General features: G+C 43.4%; 1 protein-coding gene across 2 annotated transcripts; it reads left to right on the top strand.

The window, feature by feature from the left end:
* The first annotated feature begins 17 nt into the window (after window positions 1-17).
* NAA50 (N-alpha-acetyltransferase 50, NatE catalytic subunit) lies at window positions 18-21346 on the top strand. Of its 2 annotated transcripts, none has more exons than XM_084515433.1 (5): window positions 18-196; window positions 12693-12826; window positions 13291-13410; window positions 15026-15092; window positions 17464-21346. In XM_084515433.1, exons 1-5 carry the CDS (start codon window positions 189-191, stop codon window positions 17642-17644), a joined length of 510 nt encoding a protein of 169 aa, XP_084371559.1. In that variant the 5' UTR covers window positions 18-188; the 3' UTR covers window positions 17645-21346. The 2 variants fall into 2 exon arrangements, with proteins under 2 accessions (XP_084371559.1, XP_084371558.1); XM_084515432.1 differs by having other exon boundaries at window positions 12690-12826.
* The last annotated feature ends 1357 nt before the right edge of the window (window positions 21347-22703 follow it).

The following is a 22703-nucleotide window of genomic DNA, read 5'->3' as shown; positions in this document are numbered from 1 at the left end:
CGGCCGCGGGGCGGGGGGGCGACGGGCAGCGGCCGGGGCAGGAGGAGAAGAAGGAGAAGGAGGCGGCGGTTCCAGGACGAGCCCGGGACGAAGAGGACGAGGAGGAGGAAGGCGAGGCCTGAGCCGCGCCGCCGGGCCCTGCACGCAGCCAGCGCGGACGGCGGGTAACGGCCAGGCCCGGCCGCGCCATGAAGGGGTGAGTGCGGGGGGCCCCCCCCCTCACGCCGCGGCCGTTAACGGCTCCCTAACGGTTCCCACCGGTTGGCTCCCGGAGCCCTTCAACGCCGCGGCCCGGCCCTGCCCCGCTCGCCGCTGGCTGCGGGTAGCCGAGGGCCTCGCCCGGCTTCTCCCTGCCCGGTGACCTTGCGCAGGGCTCGCCCGGCCGCCCTGTGGGGCCGCGGGCCTGCCCCTCGCCGTGTGAGGAGAGGGTTTCCCCCGTCTGCTTCTTAAAGCCCGCGTTATGCGAGGCTGGGGGTTAGTGTTCCCGTCTGGAGGCTTGCGGCAGGGTGAATGGGCGCTGAGGTGCTTGAGGCTTTGCTAAGGGATGGTGAGGGGTTTAGTTTATTAGCCGCAGGGGGGAGGTCGTGCAGCGAGGCTGCTTGATGGCAGGGGCTTTGCTGTTTCTTACAGCTCATAAGCAGCTTCCAGCGTCGTGAGTGGCTGGTGAGTATCAGTAGAAAGGCTTAGCGATGGCTGCGGTGAAAAAGTAATGAGCTAACTCTGTTAGATAGCTGTGCTTGGGGTCCCAGGTAATCCTGTAGTCACCTGGGTGCCCTAGACTTAAAAAGGGCCCTCTCATAGTTGGAGTGATGGGCTTCATGTGGAGTGCTGCTCGGTGGAAATAGTGGTGGGGATGTGATCCTTGCTCAGCAGTGCTCCTGACACGAGAAATGTGTTTTCCTTCCACCCTCCATCCACTAAATGGAGCGGCTGAGCTGCTCAGGCCAGGCGGCAGCCGCTGAGGTCTCCTGGCAGGTCGCAGCCCGAGTTGCCTGCTCTGCTGCCGTGCTCCACTAGGGGCTGGAGCCCGGCCTTGCTTGTGCTGCTCAGGACTTCTTACAGGAACTTCTTTTAAACTTACTTTTTAAAATATGAAAAACTATGGAAGTAAAGAACCCACAGCCCCCTTCTGCTCCCAGAGCTTTGCTTAAGTTTTTGTTCTCACTTAAAGGCAGCTTTATCACTAGTGTGGCTTGAGAATGAATCCCTTAAGGTTTTCTGCTTGCGTATTTCTGCTTTTCTGGTATTCCTTCGTGTCTTTGAAGAGCAGAGCACGTTCCTGTCTTGTCAAAGCACTGTTAGCACTGTGCAGCCAGTTCTTGTGTGGGATAAAATCTTAATATTGAATCCAGGTGTTGTCTAAAAATTCAGATTGAGGCAAATGGGATGACAGAACTCAAACTGAAAAATAACTGAGTTTCAGTACGATGAAAGGGCTCGATGAGCACTGCAGAAGGAACACATTAAATTACATAGGGATACTCTGGAACAAAAGCAAATTGTTTGTCAAGCTACAAAGATCAGAGGAGATCTCTAAAAAGCAAGTGCTCTCAGAAGATAGATCCCAAAATAGATCTAAAGCTTCAGATAAAGCTTCCAGCTTAGAGAAACTAATGTGTTGTTTGAAGAGATTCGATCTGTCTTCAGCATTTAATCCAAAATTGTGGACCAGTTCTTCTGAACAAACTAACTCCCATCTGAGCGCATTTTCTCTGGGAGTGCATATGTTGCATAGTAACACACACCACAAAGCCCAGCGATAATTTTGGGAGCACAAAGACCCATAACATCAGCTGTAATTATGAACAGTCTACTTTGGCAGAGAAAGAATTAAGAAAGCAACTAGCAAGTTCACAGATGTTTTTGACATTTCAGATCTAAAAGAGACTGTATAGTCAGTGTGTGTTGCTTTCAGCCCTCTGTTCCCCAAATCCAACGTAACACTGGTAATGACACAGAGCAGATTGTGGTGTTTCTGTCATCCAGGTATGTGAGATTAGGTGACCTCTTTTCCAGAGGACCTCTGAGTTCAGGGAAAGTGAAAGTTTTGTTTCATTTAAAACTTTCTCAGCTGCTTAAGATTTTTTCTTAATTGATGGGCTAAATACCAGTGTCTGAGCTTGATAATTGCTATTAAATCCCACCTGGGTTTGTGTTACTTGGTATTATGTTTGCTCTTCTCTCATCTTCTGAATGATTTAGGAGGAGACTTCTGTTTCCCATTTTTCTTAGACATGATTTGGAAAACTGAGATAATTCACTGTTCTGTAAGCGAACTTGATGAATCTCTAGAGGTCCATTTCATCTTTGTCATTTATTCACAAATGTTGTTATTGTTAGTTCTGGAATTTGAAAATCTATTTTAAAACTGTATTTGCATGAGGAAAAATAGCAATGGTAAGGACTCAAGTTTTACTGCCTGTAGTAATTTGGCTCTTTTTGTGGAGCAGATGTAAATAATACTCCCTGCGCTTTATTGGTTTTGCAGGGCTGATTTAGTTGTTGCTCAATAGTTTTGTAGTTTTGTTACAGTTGTTATGCTATTGCTTTTAAGGAAAGAAAACAGAAAATCTTGCACTGATTCTTGAGCTGCTTGCTGTCTGGGGCCTTTTGATGCCTTTATTGTCCTGACTCGTGTCAGTTCAGAGGAAGCCCGTGAGGATGCCCTCCAGCCTTTCCCTGTTGCCCTTATCTCAAAGCCATGCTACCGGAGGGGTGCAGAGCATGACTAGATGCACACAGACAGCAGCTGCTGCACCAGGGAGCTGGTAACCGAGAGGTTTTGTGGTCTCACACTCCTCTAGCTGGCTTTGTGCAAGTGGCACCGCAGCTGGGGAATGCTGGTTATAACAGAAAAATATCAATATTATATATAAACACAGTGAATAGTTAGGGTAAGCTCTGATACCTCGGCTTGTTTTGCCTGGATTCAAGCAGCAAACCCTTCAAGGCCCTGAAGCTGTACGTGTTTCTCACAAGAACAGGGAATTCCCCCCCCCTCCAAGTTAGCATTACAAAGTTCGTGCAGAACTGTTGATTTGTTTCCATTTGCAAGGCACAGTGCTAAGCTTAATGTATATGGGAGGAAGTTCCAAGTTTATGAGAAAACTGCTGAATTGTCACGTGTACTGGAGGCAGGACAAAAAAGGTAATTGAGCCTGAAAATCAGTGTTTGGTTTCGGGATTTTTCTGAACCTAGAAACGTCCAAGCGTGAGCTGTATTTTCTGCACTTGATTTCTTGGTTAGTAAATGTAGACCTTGCCTAAAGCGTGCTTACAGTCGGCTTAATTTCTTCTAAATCAGCTTATTGGAACTCAGTGCAGTTTACTACAAGTTCTTTAACCAAACTTTTAACTTCTACCACTTCAAGTTTAATTCCTTAACCAGGTTAAGGTGCTCTGTGAATTAGGAAGCTTTGGCAGGAGAGGAAGAGAGTTGGGGTTGTAGTCTTCTTGTGAAAGCATCCTGCAACCGAATCATTGCTCTTGAGTGGAGTTTGACCATTCAGTTCCTTTTACATATATGTATGGGCTTGCTAGTTTGGGACATGTTGGTTTGGGCAATTCTCCTGTGAAAAATGTATCTTTAGTTACCAAATGCCACAGACTCTGCTGCCATCTCCTGAAGACAAAAGAAATGATGCATCCTCCTTTTCCACTAAAATGGGGAATAATGGGTGATGGTTGAGCCAGATAAATACTTTTATACAAGTGGAAATGATTCAGAACTTAAAAATCCTGCCCATTTGGCAAATACTAGAAGTGTTCAGACCAATAATCTGAGAAGGCACTAGATATTTTTTCCCAGAAAGAGGAGAAGGGAAGGACAGGAGAAGTCAGATCTCTGTATTTGTTTGGGAATCGATAAAAGAGAAGTGCAGTGGTCCCTTGCATCCCTTCTGCTTTAAGTGGGGCAGGCGATGTCAGGGTTACTTTCCTCTTCCTGCTGAAAGAGGTGAAGCGAAGAAGTGACCCATGTGTTCTTCCTGGGAGCTTCAGAGGAGCAAAAGTTTGCCAGGAGGGAGATTGGAGGTGGCGGCGGAGGGGAAGAGAAAAGAGAGGAGCAGTCAATGCGTAGAAGACTTGCTGGTTATCTGGAGCCTCCTGGACTCGAAGACCTGAGAGCAGAGAAGCACAGTATTGAAATGGGGTAACCGTATTTGTATCGAAGAAAGCATATTGAATTAATTCATTAAGGGGAGGAAATGAGGCTTCGTAGAAAATAGAACCAAACCCGCTTCCACAACAATCTCATTAGGAGACTAAAATTAAGATATTTGAATTTTCCTGGGGGCAGAGTTATTCTTTGGCTGGGTTGAGAATGCCATGCAACGCGGTAAGATCTTGATGTATGAAATGCTTCCTCAGCTCATGTGACCTTCCTTCTCCCTCTCCCCTTTCTTTCCCAAGCTCTGTTTGATTTTTGGCCCTAGCAGACTTGAATCTAAACCCCTGAGAAGTTTTCCCATTTCCCCCATCTCACCATTGTATTACGTGCTCTCCTGAGTACAAGGCTTGGGGCACTTTTCTCTACTTGGTGCTTATTTCTTGCCAGTAAGGATCACAAATTAGATTAAAATTTGCAGTTAAAGGAGGTTTTGTTTGTTTTTAATAAGTGGCTCTTAAGCACAAACTCTTTGTTTGAGACCATTTTATTCTTCTTGAAAATTAGGAAAATGAGAGGGGAAAAACATCCTTTTGTGCTTCGTAAGTCAGGAGCTTACAATGACTGTTGCCTTTAGAAATGTTGAAGTTAAGCACATAAAACTGATAGCACATTCTGTTAGTTTTTCATAGTATGCTTCTATAATATGTGATTTGAACACCTGAAATAATATCTGTGATTAAAATCCAAAGTATGGGCAGGAGACCCACAATGAGTTGCCGTGTTTTCTTTACTAATTAAGTGCTTTGTGAGGAAAGGTGTTTTGGCAACTTACAGAAATAGTTTGTCTGATAGTTCTCCGTGGAGAAGTTTGTTACCTAGTAGAAGTACAAGAAGCCTCTCTGAGGTATTCAGAGGTATGTAAATCAGGCACTTTGTGAACCCAGCATCACTCCTGTTTTGAATCTGCAGGTAAACCTCTGTTCTCACCTGAGGATCATTAAGTACTTCATGAATGTTCATTAGTGGAGGTTGGTGATTTCCTAGGGGGCAAAGATTATAACTTTCATAGCCAGGGGTATTGATGGTATGGAAAGGGGCTGTAATTTGTAAGCAGTCCCAGGGTATCAGTAGCGGAGCCGCAAAACTAATTTTAAGTCGTTCCAAACTGGTGAAGGATTCCTGCTTTGACCAGAATCCTGGTTCAAAACGTGAACCTGGCTGTGAGCTTACCTGAGTAATGAGGAGAGTGGTTAGACCAGCAATGGAGAGTTAGGATTTCTGGCAGTTCTTCATCTGCTGGGTGATCACAGGCAAGATGTTTCCTCTTTTTTGCCTTACTTTGATGCACCTGGGTCAGGTAGCACAATAAGCTTTTACCTCATGAGGTGCTTTGAAGAAGCAAAGTGGTGTGGGCTACTAAGTGATGTACGCATGGCTGCTTCTCTGTTCTAGACCAGCTATTAATTATTATTATTTTGGGGTTTGGAAGTTCTGCCTGCTGTGTGTGGCGATTCCTGTTCTTTGTGTCCAACTGTGGAATGGGAAAGCTTTTAATTTTCTTGGGAAAGTTTATTTTTGACACTTGTTGAAATGACCTTATTGTCTCCCCCTTGCTCTTGCATAATCAGATGGCTGAGACTCTTTGTGATTGTATTGCCACTTTAAGGTTTTTTCTTCCCCTTTTTTGGGGATGGGGAGCTCAAAATGTAGATTTGAGCTTCGGTACATCAAAGAAAAGAATTGAGGTGGGAAAATTGTGGGGCTATTTTAGCATAACTTTGTTTTTTTTTGCATGGGAAGACCATCCAGTCCTTTGTATGATCCTCAAATTCTCCAGATTGAGGCGGAGAAAATTGTCCAAATATAATGAAGAAAAATTGAGTGAAATGCACCATGTATTTTCTGTAATAAAGGAGAGGGGACAGGGTGGTCTGGAGTGTGTCTTGTGGAATTGCATCATGTTGGTGAAATCTGTTCACATCTAGACCCATTTGAATTGCAATATGGGCAAAGTCTTCTGTTAATTCTGGTTCTAAAACTACATAGCTTTATGTCTGTTGCTGTCCCTTTTTACAACCCAGCACCCAGCTGGGGGTAGCTTCCAGCAGGGTATCAGGTGTTGTGAATATGTGGTCTCAGTAGTAAGTGGGGCTAAAGAAGACCGGGGGCTCAGGAGCAAATCGGTAAGAGTTCTTGCGTGTTCGGCTTCTACTTATCCTTCTGGTTTTCTGACAAGTGAAGTAGAGCAGATTTACAGCCCGCAGATCTTCTGGATAATTGAAAACATACTGGTCTGCCCACAAGAACTAGACTAACTTGTGCGCCTAGCAAGACAGCTCATCTGGTTGGGTTTTTGTTGCTTTTTTTTAATCTAGAGAGGCTCCTTTGGCTTTGGAGCTGAATCTGAGCAAAGCCACACCCTTCAGGTCTATAGCTTTCATAGCTCTGGTTTGGTTTTATTTTATGGGAGTGGATTATCCTGTCTAGACTCCTGCTTTGACTTGGAAGCCAAAATAGAAGCAATAAAGCTAGTTGGCTGCTTAGTGGGTGACAAGCCTTCTCTGAAGTCCCCTAATTTGTTCGGGTGCTCTTCTTCCCCTGCTCCCTCTCCTGCCTCTTCCCCTGTACCTCAGTGAATTTTGTGAGTTGCAGATAGGGTTCTGCTAAATTTAGAGTGCCAGATGCTTTAAATAAGCCTGAGCCCAGCTATCAGTTACACAGAGATCTGTTTCAGTCAAGCACATCCCTCTGGGGAGGGACTTGCACTATTTAAAGCTGAATGGGACTGAGATTCGCACAGCATGAGGAGACTCAGCATTTCTCCCTCTTCTCCCTGATGCCTGCTCTGAACTGGTGTCCAATGCTTGCTGTTCCCTGTGACTGAATTAATTTCTCCTCACAAACTGTGACTCTGGAAATTGGCTTTTATGGGCTCTCCTCCTCTGTAGCAGTTCTGCGTTACTATAGAGCAGGAGGCAGAAATGCTAATGTCTTGCTTAACCTGTGTTGCTTCCAGTCTGAATTTAAGCCACTACTGGAAAAGCAGCCTCTGTGCAAATTGCAGCTGCAGACAGGCATGCAGCTGCAGTATAATTAATTGGGTTGCATTTGGTCCTGCAAAAGGTGTTGTGTGTTTTTTTTTGTTTTTGTTTTTTCTGGCAAGTGCTTGAAGGAATTTAAGCCACTACTGGAAAAGCAGCCTCTGTGCAAATTGCAGCTGCAGACAGGCATGCAGCTGCAGTATAATTAATTGGGTTGCATTTGGTCCTGCAAAAGGTGTTGTGTGTTTTTTTTTTGTTTTTGTTTTTTCTGGCAAGTGCTTGAAGGATCTTAGGGCAGTGCATGTGAGAGCAGGAGTGTTGGTGCTCATGCTCTGGGCGTGCAGCCAGTTTCAGTAACTACTCCGTGTCACCTCTCTCAATTCCCACATCCATCAGGACTTTGTGAATCACGCTTTGCTCTGCTCTGACGTAGCAGGCGGCGTTGCTGTGCACCAGAAACCAGCTCACCTCACAGGCGAAGTCTGGGCGTGTGCCTTCTCAGCAGCTGAGCTGCAGTACGTTGCAGCTGGGAGAAATGCAAGTGTAGTCCCAGGACACATCAGGAAAATACTTTCAGTGAGGATGGGGAGAAGCTACTGGGGTTGTACAAGGTGCTAGTTTGCATTTAGAGTGCTGTGAGCAGTTTTGGTCAACTGTGTTTAAGGAAAATTAATCTGAAGGGGTGCAGGGAAGAGCTAGGATGACAATAGGGCAATAAAGAGGGAGGCTGGGATCTTGGCTTTAAGTCAAGATCAGGAAAGTTGAAAGAGGGCACGGTAGGTGTCTGAGAAGCCAGGCTGTGGGGTTTGATGCCTCACATCAACTGCTGAAGCAAATGAGCAGTGCAGAAGAGCAGATGGGTAGGGCTTGAATACATTCAGGGTGGGAATTGGAAATAAAACTTTGAGGATGATGATGGCTTGGGAGTAGCCTTGCAATGGATGATGTTTAAGAGGCTCCAGGGGCTGGAACTCCTACGCTTTCCTAGATGAGCACCGTGTGTAATGAGGCCTGATGTGATGAGCCACGAGTCCCTTCTGTCTCCCTGTTAAAACAAATTGCATGGGGTGTTGGGCCTGCAGTGCTCCAGAAGATGTGACATGTAAGATGGATACACTTGACTGCTGCCTCCTGCATATGGGGAGATATTTGAGATGCAGGATGACTGTATTAAGTCTGTATCTTCTTAAGGATGTTATTGGAATAATAGAATAACTTGTTAAGGAAGGACAGGTCACTTCCGAGTGCTTCAGGTTCTCTCATGATGTAAATTTTTCCTTGCAACAGTAAAGGATAGGTGTTTGTGGTATAGCCTGTGCCCAGCTGGAATACACAGAACAGGCCTAATCAAACTAACTGATACAGGAAATTTGTTACTGGTTTGACTGAAAGTAACTTGAGAAAACTGGTCTACTTGTAACTAGCTTGCTTTAGGAAAAAAAAAAAGGCAATAGAAAAGCTACTGCAATTACTCTAGTGGAAAGAAAGGAGTGGCCAAGTGGTGTACTTTGAAACTAGGGCCTTAAAACAACCCCAGCCTCAAAAGATCTGAGACAAAGTACCCGTAACAAAGTGCATGCTGTTCCACATGTGATAAGGTAGAGCACAAAATCACCTACTCACTGAATTATCCCTGCGCTCCTCTTGCACGGCTCTCCCAGAAGCAGTTTAAACTGGGGTAAGCTAGCGCTTCTGCTCAAGAAGCAGTTCTGCCTCTGGCAGTTTTTTTTCCTCTGTGTTGGCAGCAGACTTTGTGTGGTGAACCCAATCGGGGGACTGATGTGGGTTAAAACTAAACTTTTCTTTTTTTGGCTAAGTTAGTTTTAATTGGGGTTGGTTCACCACATTGTTGCACAAACCTTTGTGCCAATAAGAGGGTGGAAATGAGTGGCTTGGGGACAGCAAAAGCACTACTTTCATTCAGCAGCAGGGAAAGCTTTCCCTTGTTTTTACTTGAGGCCCCAGTGGCACTTTGGCTGTGCTATCCTCCAGCAAAGTGAACTCTCATGATGTGGGTCTTCCTTTCCATTGGCTCATTTAGTTTACTTATTAAAGGTGTGTAATAGATGTGGTGTTGATTTAATCAGCCAGTGCTATACATTAACATAACTTATGGTTTGAGTACATAATATTTAAACATATGTACTTAGCATACCAGTTTACGCTTCCTGTGGTGGTTCTCAAACTTCTTTTGTATTATCCTCCAGGATAACTTGCTGGCCCTGCTGCAATTCTCAAGCCAGGAGGAAGCAGCTAGTGACAGAGCAGAGGAGGTTGGCAGGAGGAGATGGCAGGAGGCAAGCAACGAATGTGGCAATAGGTGTGACGGGGTGGGGAGCCCAGGGGCTACAGGAAATCGGTCAGCAGCACGTTTCAGCCACCTGCTGCTGGAACTGTTTCTCTGGCCTGACCACTTGAGAGGTTATGTCTTGGTTCAGCTGCTATGAGCAGCCTCCAACTCTCCTCCTGCCTTTACGTACTCATTTTTTTGTGTCTGGAACCTTCTTGGGGAAGGCCATGCCTTTCTCAGCCATCTCAATCCTAACTGCCTTTGGTAAGATATCCTAATCCTTCTGTGATTTCATCAGAAATACTTCACAGTGCCTGGCCCAATGTCTTCTAATGCTTGATTTCTTGCTTCATCAATGACTAATTTGAAAGTGTTATCAGCAAGCACAAGCTACCTGCTAGTAGTTGGAGACTTGCCGATGTGCAAAGTGGGAGTTGCTCTGCAATAACTTCACCATTAATTCATTGTAAAAGCTCAGGCTAGTTAGTGATCTACTGAACCAGGGATCTGCTGGTTAATCATGGTGAATGAGATTTTTTTCTTTTCTTACTGACCATCTACTCTGCAGCTAGTCTGATCTAAGTGGGCAGGTGGGACCTGCTCCCTTTGGTTTCCACTCTGATGCAGACTGCAGCAAAAGAGGCCTTCTCTTTGCACCTGGTATGAGATTACTGAGGTGTTTTTCTTGAGCACAGCACTCGTGGACACTAATACATGCAGGAACCTCACATGTTATGATTTAATTCCTGCCCTTTTTTGAGTAAAGGTGGCAGCAGTGCTGGCTGGGATGAGGCAAGGATGCAAGTTGCTTTGTGCATGCCTGAAGAAGCCCTGCCATGCTAGGCTGAACAGCTGTGCCAAGCTGGGCGTAAAACAAGTGTTAATTACCTCACTGTCTAATAACTTTGCTATCATTTGATAGCACACTTGTTTACCGTGCAGTACTTCCGTGCTGTGAGGAGATCGTCCCTTACAAGCTCAGCACTTCATGTTGGAATATAATTCTCAGAAGGGCTTGCACAAGTGGTGAAACATGAAGAAGGGAATCCTACTATTGAGAGCAAACTCTTCTAGAAGGTGGAAGAAGTTGTAAAACAAAGGGCTCGTGGCAGTAGGAGCCATGGAAGATGGATACTGCTTACTGTTTGAGCAAAGCATATTGGCTTGTAGCTAGAAACTGCAGCGATATATCCTGCTGCTGCTTTTAGTATGCCTGGGGATGTTGGCATAGGTAAAGTGTAAGATTATGGACACTCTGGTTTCTTCTGTCAGTTCTGAGATCACTGTTGGAGAACATACTGTCCATTTCTGATGAGAGGTCCTTCAAGAGATTTCTGTGCAACAGGACAGAGCTCACGAGCAAACTACAAGCCTTCATGCTTAAGAAATCCCCCTTGCATTGAGGAGGGGGAAGAAAATGACCTGTTCATTGTGATGTGGGGAAGGTGAGGAGCTGCCTGGAACAATCTGTAGGCATCCGTGCTGCCACGAGATGTTTGACACAGAAGATTTTTGATCTGTTTGGTAAATATGTGATGAAAGGTTAGACTTTGTACGCAGCAAGGTTCAATATGCGAGTACCATCATTAGTTCTGTGTAGTTAGGATAGTTGAAACATATTAGTCTGATGGAGAATTGCACACTCATTGATGGTCCATTAGTTATGGCCAGGTGGTTCTCCAAAAGGGAAGCCTTGCTTATCAATTGTTCCTCTCTTGCAGGGCTCACTAGGTAGAGTGAGATCTGTGTCAGAGCGGGCAGTGGCGGTCCTTGGTGCATGAGGCTGAAATAGCTTTGCAGAACGGGAGGCTGTGGTTCTCCCTGTAAAAGAAAAGGGGAGAGGTGGGTGTGAGGGCAAGCTAGGCTTGTTGAAGTAAACATTAAACTCTCTGTTCCTGTAGTTTTTTTCTGTTAATTGCTCTGCAGCCTGAATAACTGCCTAGAAAGCATTGGATACCTATCACCGTCATTGGTAGTGGCAACTAAAACCGATATGGTATCTCGAGTACTAATTGTTTAAGGTGATTTTTGATGCATAATAAAGGTCAGTTAATAAAGCAGACAAAGATTATGCTCAGCATTGTTGGTACAGTTCCTGTAGGAAAAAATGCTGTTGGTTATCATCTCTTCTTTGCTTTACTGGATTATGTAAATTGAGCTGAGCTGTTGTGCCCTAGGCATCAGCCTATTTGAAAAAAACAAGCTGACTAGGCACAAAAGGCGTTGGAGATGGAAAGCAGCTACATGTTACTAGAAGTAACGTTGAAGACTGGCATACAAGGATCTCATAAAACTGCCTTTTTTGAAAACATGTACATTTTTAAGAAGTAGCAAACAACCTCTTTAACAGTGTTGGGGCAGAAAACAATCTGTCTGTGTTTGGTAAAGCCGGGGTTGCAGACGAACCTAGAATTGTGTATATTTCTAACTCTGTAGGCATTGGCTTTGTTCCTGCCTGCATCTTCTGATGACTATTTTAGAAAAATATTGCTTGTCTTTTATTTTTCATTCTAGTAGTCCTTGCTAAAACTACTTGCCTCCAAAGAAATTGGCTTGGGGACATATTGCAGAAAAAAAGTTGTTCATATGCTTCTGGATATGATGCAGTGTTTTTACCAGGAAGTTAGCCTCATAAAAGGGAAAAGCTTGGAATGTTTCTTCTCAGCATAATTCATCGCAGTACTGGTATTTCAAGTCTGTCTCAGTCATTCTTCCTGTTGACTTCGGTGATGATCATAATTGATGCGTGTGCCACCCTGAAAGTGGCACTCTTACATATTAACAGGCTTAATAGGAGTTTGCTGCTGCACACAGTATTGCTGCATTTTAGAGACAGATGTGTAATACCAACTTGTCTAAGCATTAACTTCATATTGATAGTTGGTAGAATTAAGGCTGTCTTTGGAGCATGGGTGAAGACTTCATTTTCTTGGTATCTACCTAGCCTCTTGTCACTCCCAAGATTTCTTTGTTGTAATGTTCCTACACAGGTAAGTATTCTCCTGTCTGCCAACCCAATAAAACATATGTACTATAGAGTATGTGAGTGTTAAGTGTGGCCTGAGAAACTTCTGACAGTATAGCACTACTTTTCTGAGTTAAAGAGTTGATTGTATGAACAGTGTAGTTCAGATATGCATTGAGCTGATTCCTAGACAGGACAGTTCCCTAAACATGAAGTAACTCATTTTTGGTGTCCATAGAAATGTTGGAGTGTGTCAGATGTTAAGCATGTTTTGGTTTGTTCCAGTAGCCGGATCGAGCTGGGAGATGTGACGCCACACAACATTAAGCAGCTGAAGAGGCTAAACCAGGTCATTTTTCCTGTGAGCTACAATGACAAGTTCTACAAGGATGTACTGGAGGTTGGCGAACTAGCCAAATTAGGTACAAACTTTTTTTCCCAGTAACTGTGGGCTGTGGTGGCAGAAATGCTCATTGTTGCTGTCCTTAACGGTTTTGAATTGCAGATCCTTCTATTTTGTTGCTTAACATAATGAGAAATAACTGTTTGGGAGCCTTAAAAAGCTACAGTACCAACCTCAAAGGGTTTGTGTTCTAAATAGCTTGCATTTCACTGGGAATAGACATGTTTTCTGTTACAGCAGGAAACTTGATGTTTGCAGCCAGCTTACCTTCTGAAGTCATTGCTAGTTGGTTTTAACTGAAATAAACCAGCCATTGTGTCAGAGCACCGCTGGTAATTTCACTCAGTGTTGGCCACAGTCTGATTTTATCTGGGTGGGGGAATTAGCAACAGGGAAAGAAGGAAGATACAGGGCTTAACCGAAGGAGTTGCATGTGCAGTCTGAGTCTTGTGGCTGATAACGCTTTGTGTCTCTCCCTGGCAGCCTACTTCAATGATATTGCAGTGGGAGCAGTGTGCTGTAGGGTGGATCACTCCCAGAACCAGAAGAGACTGTACATCATGACACTTGGATGCCTGGCACCCTACCGAAGGCTAGGAATAGGTAAGGAGATCTTTTGTGTCTGAGTTCTAAAAAGAAACAAGGTTTCTGTGCAGCTACTGAAATTCCCTCTTAGAGTTTTTTCTACTTTAACCAAGATAGCCCAAGATTGTGCACTTCTAGAGCAGTGATTTCTCTAGAAGGAGCACAGGGGAGAGAATGATGTATGACATGCTCTTGCTTTCTTGTATTTCAGAAATTGACTTTTATTTGTAGAACTTTCTAATTCAGTACTTCAGATTCTTTTAATCACATCATCCTGTGATAGAAACACACAGCTTCTATAAATATGCAAATCAAAGGATAGAGATACCATGCCATAACTTGCATGCTGGCTGCATACCTCTGACAACTCACAGAATATTGTAGCTCAGTTGGAAGGGACCTACAAAGATCGTCTCATCCAACTGTCTGACCCTTTCTGGGCTAACCAGAAGTTAAAGCGTATCACTGAGGGCATTGTCCAAATACCTTGAACACTGACGTCCATGGGGCATCAACCACCTTTCCAGGAAGCCTGCTCCAGTGTTTGACCACCCTCGTGGGAAATAAACTTTTCCTAATGTCCATTCTGACCGTGTTCTGGCACAGCGTTGTGCCCTTCCCATGCATCCCATCATCAGTGACAGGAGCAGAGGCTGCACCTCCTCAGGGAGTTGCAGAGAGCCATGTGGTCATGTCTCAGCCTCCTTTTCTCCACGCTGGGCAACCCAGGTGTCCTCAGCCTCTCCTCACAGGACATGTGTCCTGCCCTTCTACCAGTGTTCCCTTCCTCTCAATGCTTTCAAGTACATAAACAACCTTTTTGTATTGCTAAGCCCAGAAACACAGCTGTCCTTCATTGGGTCACTTCTTCAGTCTTCTAAATGAAGGTTTTTTGCTAACTTTTTATATAATTTTCCCACTGCTGACTTGTGCTACTCAGGGGTAGTACCTGTGTTCTGTCTATACAGAAATGACTATTTCTCTATGTTGCAAATCTGCAGGCCAAGTTAATCAAAACCTTATGGTATTAGCTACTTGCTTTAAAAACCTGAAACCAAGAAAAATATTTTATATCTTACTAGAAAAACTTAGCAGTGTTCTCACTAGTTTATACATTGCTTTGACCACATCTTATCCGAGTTTGAGACCTTGAAGCTTGTATTTAGATAAGGTGCTCCATACTTGTGCTTATGGGCTGTTTTTTCTCCAGAGAAATAAAGAATAAAACTGAGTGGAATTTGGTATGTAGAAAGATGGTGAAGTACTTGTATACTGTATTTGATTTGCATTTCCTAGTTCTAGTAACCTCTTCCTGAATGCAGCAGTGGAGAAAAATCATAAGCTATTTAGAGAGTTGATTTATTCAAAGTTGGTGCATTTATAATTATAAGAGTATCATTCACAGTGATGGCTTTGCAACATGTATTTCTTACAACTGATATTTTTTCAAATTCTGGTGCTCACAGACGACATCTCCATATTAAATTTTATTTTCTGATTTTAGAGCATAGTGCTGATGTCATCAGTGCATGCTCTTTCATTTTAGCCTACCTTTGGTTAACCTGCCTCTGCTCAGGAAAGCTCTTATTGATTGTGCGCTTCTGGTTTTAAGTATTTCTTTACCTTTTGGCAGGAACTAAAATGTTGAATCATGTCTTAAACATCTGTGAAAAAGATGGCACTTTTGACAACATCTATCTGTAAGTAAATGGGTCGCGCCCATACATTCAAGAGAACTTGAGGGGTACTTGGGAACATAGGGAGGGAGATCCAGAAGCTTTTTAGCATCTATTTCAGGGGGGTCATGAAACATCTTTCCTTGTAAATGCTAACAAGAAAGCTGGGGGTTGTATTTTGAGCTGCCTGTGTGATGCAGAGAAAACCAAGAGCTTGCTTGCTTTACAACAGCTTCTCTACATTTGCTGAATTTGAAAGCAGTTTAGTTATAAAGCGATGATCTTTAACAGAATTACATTGCATGAAAAAAAAAGGTGGTAAGTTTTCCATTTGAGGACAATGCTACAGTAAAAAAAAAAAAGTATTGCATGTAGTTTTGAGTCATTTGCTATCTTTTATCATGGTATGTGTTAGACCATCAGCACAGGTGCTTGCAAGCCTGACTGTTTATTCCCGTTCTTGTGGTGTGACAGGTCAGCTGTTGTGCAGCAACACAGTAAACTTGGTCAGTGACCTGACCCAGCTGGGGAAAATTGTTTTTTTGGCATTTTAGTTCTGGGGTTGGTTGGTTTGTTTTTGAAAAAAATCAACCACGTGTCTACATAAGCACTTGGCATGATACCAACATGTGGAGTACTAGGGTAGGGAACTGGGCTGTTTGAGAGGGCTTTGCCATCTTAATAGATCCCAGTGGAAATAGAGCCTGAAATCCATGGATGCCAGAGTTTTGCTTCCCCTCACTGCTGGTTGCACGCTTCTCCTTCTTCCTGTGCATTGGCATCTGTGATTACCAAGTGACCCAAAGCGTTTTTGACCAGATCGCTTTTCTAAACTATGTTTTCCCTGCACATAACTGTCTGGTTGTTCCAGCACAGGCACTGGGCACTGCTGGGGGTAATCCCACAGCAGCTTTGGTTAGATGCACTTAGGCTGCCACAGGAACTGCACCCTGAGCTCTTGCCAGCACTGAAGATGTGCAGTGAGGACTGTTTCATACACTGATACTACTGTAGATAGAGTGACTTTCTCCTCAAGCTGAGTCCTACTGTGCCAAAAAGGTGCGAATCCTCTACTAGTGTAGCTCTGTGTGCACTCAATAAGAGGAGCAGGTATTTCAAAGAGGAGTTTGATTAAAGCTGCTTTTGGCTTACATTTCTGTTCTCTTCTCAGAGGAAGTGGTAATGAATTCTCTCTCAGATGCCTGCTAATTGGCACGGGCTTTCTTTTTTGCACATTACTGTGTGCACAGCAGAGGAACTGTTTGCTGTTATTAATGAAAAAAATCCTTCATAATCCTTCTTTCAGTTTAATAGAGTGGGATTCTGGGATGATGATAAATAGCCCCCACAGTTGGGCACAACAAAATTCTTTGATTGGCCCGTTGGTTTTACCGCTCTCTGTTGCTTGTGCCCCTACAGACTGAGCATACTTCTGCAGTATAGGCACCCAATTTGATATCACTGGTTAAGTTTGTTGTTATGAAATTCACTTTTAGATACTTGGTGTTTATTAGACTTGACACTAACATCTTTTTGTTTTGCTCTGCTGTTACTTCTAAAGTTGCTTTGGTTCTATGGTTATGCAGCACGTTGTCATGACAAAGTGATTCATGAGCTTGTGCAGTGTCCACTGAATTTGGGGGGTATTTGATGAATACCTTTTGCTGAGCCAAGCTTTTTTTTTTTTTTGTAGAACTTGTGCAAATAAATGCCTTAGTTGCTTAGAGGGAAGAACTAGTAGCTGTTTTCTTTTTTTTTGGAGGCCTTCAAATTCTGGGAATACGCTGGAGCAAGATCTGTAAAACCTGTGGGGGAGGGAAGGGAGGAAAAATCTGTAAGTTCATAGGGCTGATTTGTGCTGACTTAGTTTTTTGTGAAGGGAGAAGCTCAGTTAGCAATGAGCAAAGAGTTAAAATCATATCAAATGGCATGTTAGTGCAATCACCAGTTTTGTGTTACAGGATGTAGGGATCATCACTCAGACAGCTGTTTTGGGCCATCTGAGAAGTGTTTCTAAAGGAAGTTTAAAAAAAATTTCCAAAACTTTTTCTATGTATTTCTACAAAATTTCTTAATTTAGAAATGATAGATAAGTTGGGATTACGCAGCGGTATTGCAGAGTTTCTCTAATATGTGTTCTTTAAAATAGTTTTATTGAGGTTTGAGTTTTATTTGCTAATTCTCAGAATGATTGCCACAGGCCAGCTAGGAGCTGTGTTAGCTCAGGATTAAATTAAGATCAAAATTTTGAGTCCTGAACTACACAATCATTCCTGCCTCCTATTTGGCTCCTTTTCTTACCTTGTTTATATTTATCCTTTGTTCACAGTGTGGATGCACAATTTTAACCCACAGAGTTCTGATACCTGTCTGTCTCTCCTCCTTTCTATCCCAGGCATGTCCAGATCAGCAATGAGTCAGCAATTGACTTCTACAGGAAGTTTGGCTTTGAGATCATTGAGACGAAGAAAAACTACTACAAGAGGATAGAGCCCGCAGATGCTCACGTGCTGCAGAAAAACCTCAAAGCCCCTTGTCTTGGCCAGAACGCAGATGTGCAAAAGACCGACAACTGAACAAAACCCCAATGAACACTTTCTTGCACTTGCTTGTCGCCAAATAAGGAAAGAGAGGCCTATTGATTTTTTTTTTATTCCACCCCTTAATTTTTTTTTATCTTGACCTCTCTCCAACAAAATGTAATGCTTCTTCCAAGGATTGTCAGATCATGGGGTTTTTTTTTGATCTTTTTATTTTTAGGGGTGGGAAGAGGTGTGCAGATCTCTTTAGTCTGAGGTGCGGAGGGCTTGAGCAGGTTATCCTGATGACAAGCTTCCTTCAGAGAATTAATCTCTTTCAGTAAGCAGAATGTAAATCTGAGGTGGGGGGGGGAAAGGAACAGCAATATCTCATCCTTTGATTCCTACATGATCGTGTTTTTTATAACCTACAGGGTACTTTACTCCCCCCAGCCTTTGAATGTTACTTCAGTACTTCCCGTACTTCCTCTTAATTCCCCCCACCTCAAAAAAAAGTATTTTTAGTTTTTTCCCAATATTTTTGAGTATGGCTTTTTCCTCCATCTTTTGCTGAGAAGGGCGGGCTACTTTACCATACCTTTTTACTCTGCCTGGGCTGATCTTCTTGAATGCGCTTTTTTTTTTTTTTTTTAAATAATCCTCACCCAAGCTGGTGCTACATTTCTTAACTGACTAAGAGGAGGGTTTAGAGTGGTCTTTGTTTTTTTTCTTATCTTCACTTATCAAATTCCCAGCAGACTTCTGCCAGAGTAAGAGCTATAGCTGGTGTTGGCAAGAGAAAAAAGAATCCTGAGGCAAGATCTTTGTTCTAAAAAATGGGTGAAACGCTGTCGGGCTCATTGAAAGTTAGTTTTACCTGTGTTGTTGGAATGGGAAAAGTGATTGTGACCATCTTACTTGCTTTGATCACATAAGGCAAGCACCTGTCTCCAGGTAAATCTGCTACGGATACTAAATCTGTGGTGACAAATCCGAGATGAGGAAATCTGAGATGGGGCAAGGGTTGAGGAAGCCAGGCAGCAGGGTTGAGAACATAAGTAAGAATCTGACCCTAATCACATAGCTTTGCATGGGTCTCCTGGATTTGCTTGGGAGTGGCTTGGCTTGCTGTGTTTGTGCTCCTTCGGGAGGAGGTGGTTTAAAAACTGCACGTTTTGCCCCTTTGAAGATTCTTTTCCCCTTTTTTCCCTTCAGCTTTAATAATGCAGTTCTCCTCTCTTCAGAGGGTGTTCGTGGAGCACTGGAGAAAGCAGCATATTCTAGACCACTTCACGGGTTTAGAAAAATAAGCTGAATCGCTTCTTCCTAGTACTGTAACCTCCAAGCTACAGTAAGCTCTGTTAAGCTCCGCTTTGCATCCTTCCATGCTTTCTTTGTGTGACCATCAGTGCTCCTTTCTATGCACTGTTGGCAGCAGTTTTATGTATGCCAATACAAATACCAACTTGAGCTTGGACTCTTCTCCAAGCAGCTGGGAAAGTGCACTGAGCTGAGACAACACCAACCTGCCCCATTCCCCAAGTAGATGCAGAACTGCATTTCTTTCCTGTTTGAGTTTAAGTTTGATCCTGCATCTTGAATTCCTCCACTTCGAAAGCCTCCAACCTGTAGTGCGCACTGCAGCATACATCTTGGTAGTAGGTGCTGTCCAGTCATTTGAGGGTGACTTGGGAACCAAGGGTTTTGAGGTGAGAGCTGTCATAAGGGAAGGGATGGCACCCCTCATCGCACACTCTGTGGTCTCTGCTACCTGAGGGGTGACCGTACAAGCTGCTCCAGAATTACTGCTCCTTTCCCAGAGGTGTGAGGTGTTTATCTGGACAGACCTATGCTGGGAACCAGCTACTCTCTTTGCTGGGTTTGCACTAATTGAGTCTTGGTGATGGGCAGATGTCTAACAACAGAAGCCCCTCTGCATGGCCTGGGCACCTGTGTTTGCAACACTTGGTAGCAGACTCTCTGGCCAGGAAGCTGCACGCCAGTTTCTTTGGCCAGAGGCAGCCTACTGATGACAAAAGCTTATTTTTAGGACCTGCTTGCACTGGTGGTGTTGGCAGTTCCAGCATCTTTCTAGAAGGGGATGTACTGAAGCACAATTAGCTTGTCATATGCCAGCATAGTTTCCCTGGCCATCTGTAGACCAAATCAAGAGAAGTATGTGGCAGGAGAGAGAGAGAGATAGTATTGTACTTGAGGATGTTTGCGCAGCACAGCTGTAACTCAGACCATAGCTGCCTCTGGTGCCAAGCAAAGTGCTCTTCATTCTTCTAGAACTAAGTGGTAAGTGTTTGGGTTGGGTAGATGGGTGTGGGGATATGAACTCTTAGGATTTGCTGTTGTCGTAGGCTTCCACAAATCGGTGTGTTTCACAGACAGTTTTCCTTCAGGTTTAAAAGTACGAGTCTGATGTCTGAACTTACTTGGATTAACCTTTGTTTCTGTCTCTTTTTGCTTTGGGCTGCCATCATTCTATGAATGTATCCCTGAAAACAATTCTTAGAGCTCCTATTCCACAGCAAACCTGCCTCATTGTAACTTCTGATGAAATGTATTGTAGGAGACGTGGACGAAAGAGTAACCACGCATCCAAGACTCCTTTTCCCAGGCTATTAATCCTGGAAAACGGTTGTTGAATCTTGAAAACAAGGTTTAATCTACATCTCTTAGAAAGCTGTGTTCCCTGTACATGGAGGAGAGTGAAGGTCAGTCCTTCTGAATGACAAACAGTTGCGTTAGTGTATCGGCTGTGTGGCTGTAGGAGGACAATGCCGTAGTGCTGTTTTCCAGAGACACTGAAACTGCGTGAAGCATGAGCTTACTGCAGAGAACTTCAGTTACTTTATATTTTGCTGCAACAGGACCTCCTTGTAGCTCAAAAATGATGACTTATAACGGCTTACGAACAAATACTTTTTTTTTTTTTTTAAGTTAGGAGTTTAAGTGGAAAGGAAAAAAAAAGCCACCAGCATTTCCTGTTCTGGATGAAGATGTAGCAAGAAAAGGGTATGCAACTAGCAGCTTTAGAGCATAAGGTGTGTAAATAAGCGTTATTCCTGAACCTCTGCAACCGGTTTTGTCGTACATGGATTGAAGTATGAAGATGATACCTACAAAGAGACTCCTACTGGAGGACACCATGGTACAGGGGAAAAAGAATCATCCAGGAGAGATATCCCTCATTTTTGGGAGGGGGAAGGGAGAGAATTTATTTTGTGTATACAGAAACTGGCTGAGTTTACATGATGCAGCTAATGGTTAAACCTGCCAACTAAATATGACATACTGTTACAATTGAAACAAATTTATGTGATATTTTGTTAATTCTTGATGGTGCCCTGTGATGTCTAGTAAAAATTTGATCCCCCCAAACATCCATTGTTATATTCTCCCCCATGTTGTAATCCAGGGTCAGCTGCTATCCACAAAGTCTGTGTTTTGTAAAGTGTTTGCTGACTTGGATGTTTCTTTTGAATCTGCGACTGCTTCCTGATTAATTTGGCTGAGACCACCCCTGGTCTCTTGAGTTTCAATTTAGTTCAAGGTATGCTGTTTGCAGTTTACAAATGCATTCTCAATGTTACAATTTAAGTTGCAGGGGGAGCAAATTCTTTACAAATAAGATGGTCCATTTTTAATCTATATCATTGCCCTTGTTGTACATCAGGAGCATGTTTTTGTTTTTCTCAAACTCTTTAGAAATACCGTTCAGAATAAACGTGCACTATTTGAGTTATGTCACTTCTGACTGGTTGTGTGTTTTTTGCAGCCCAGCTGTGTCCTTCTGAGATCAGATTTAGAACATTCTTCCACAGCTTCATAAACTAACTGTGAAGATTTCTAACATAAACCATAAATTAGGCTGCTATGTGATGAATGCCATGTGTGCCTGATGACTGAGGAAAGTGGGAGTTGTTTGTTTTCCCTGAAATCATGAGCCTTTTCTCAGAAATCCTCAGCCTTGTGGGGTGGAGGGAAGGAGAGGAATTACAACTGTCCTGGATTACTTTTGCATCAAATAGTGAGCGGCCTTGAAACAAGCAGACCAGGCATCAAGAGCCTAGTGCTTTATAGTTAAATTATTAACTGTATATTATTTATAACTTATTTGAATTAAACTCAGGCTTTTTATAGGCTAAGTATTTTTAAAGGATTGAAACTAATTGCTAGCTATCAACAGACAATCTTTGGAATCTTTGGAAAAAGAAGTCTGTACATGTAAAGTAATTTATTGTCCTATGTGGTGAGTGTTTTTCAAAGCTGACCTTTTTTAGAAAGGTACTTAAGTGAAACTCACCTCTTCATAACTATTCTAGTTCCATCTTCTTACAGACATTTTTAAGCTGATTTTTCAGTTCCTTTCGTGCTTTGAAGTGCCATTTATGGAGTGATGTGTTGTGGTACACTTTTTTTGGGGGGTGGAATGTAACCCCAAATCTGTTACAGTGCATCTGCTTATGGAGATTGCTTTATCAGTGCTTGGAGTCTGCGTTCGTTAGGATACCATGCAAAAGTTGTCTCAGACTGCAGACTTGACTGAATTCCTGAGCTGCTGCTAGCAGCTGTCTTCCCTGACCTCTACTGGAGGGCCTAGAAGGCGCAGCTGGAGATCTGCCTGGAGAGCAACCCTCATCTGCTTTAGCACCACAAGGCAGCTGCAGAAGCTGGAAGACTTGCTGGACTTCAAACTGCCCCAGCATTCCAAACCCCTCGGCTTATTTTGATCTCTTCAATGTTTCTTTCCTTCTCTGTGCTTGTCCCAGTCACCTCTCCAACCAGTCTGTAAAGTTTCAGACAACTCAGTGACTCCTGTACAGGGAAACTAGCAACTACCCCTGATTGTCCATGTTGCCCTCTTCTACAAATTAGGTGGCTCCTCTACTACTAGCTGAAGGCACGCAGTTACTCCCCCCCCAGTATCCAATACTCAGGTATTTACATGGCCCTTGTAACACCTTGTGGTGTGCTATGATCTCTTTTAGCACTTCACATTTGTTCCTGAGGCGATGCAAAGTACAATTACAACACTAGTATCCAATTAAGTGGTAAATCAACTCATTTACTTCACATAGAAAATTGGGATATCTTTCTTGTTTCT

This window comes from Aythya ferina, assembly GCF_964211825.1.
Source record: "Aythya ferina genome assembly, chromosome: 1".
Classification (NCBI taxonomy): Eukaryota; Metazoa; Chordata; class Aves; order Anseriformes; family Anatidae; genus Aythya; species Aythya ferina.
The sequence above is the reverse complement of the archived record's forward strand: the minus strand, read 5'-3'. Positions and strand labels throughout refer to the sequence as shown.

Excerpts from the sequence above, each read along its gene's own strand:
- NAA50 (XM_084515432.1), top strand. Across the intron at positions 13,411-15,025 it reads CTACCGAAGGCTAGGAATAG|GAACTAAAATGTTGAATCAT; the intron begins GTAAGGAGATCT and ends ACCTTTTGGCAG. Across the intron at positions 15,093-17,463 it reads ACTTTTGACAACATCTATCT|GCATGTCCAGATCAGCAATG; the intron begins GTAAGTAAATGG and ends TTTCTATCCCAG.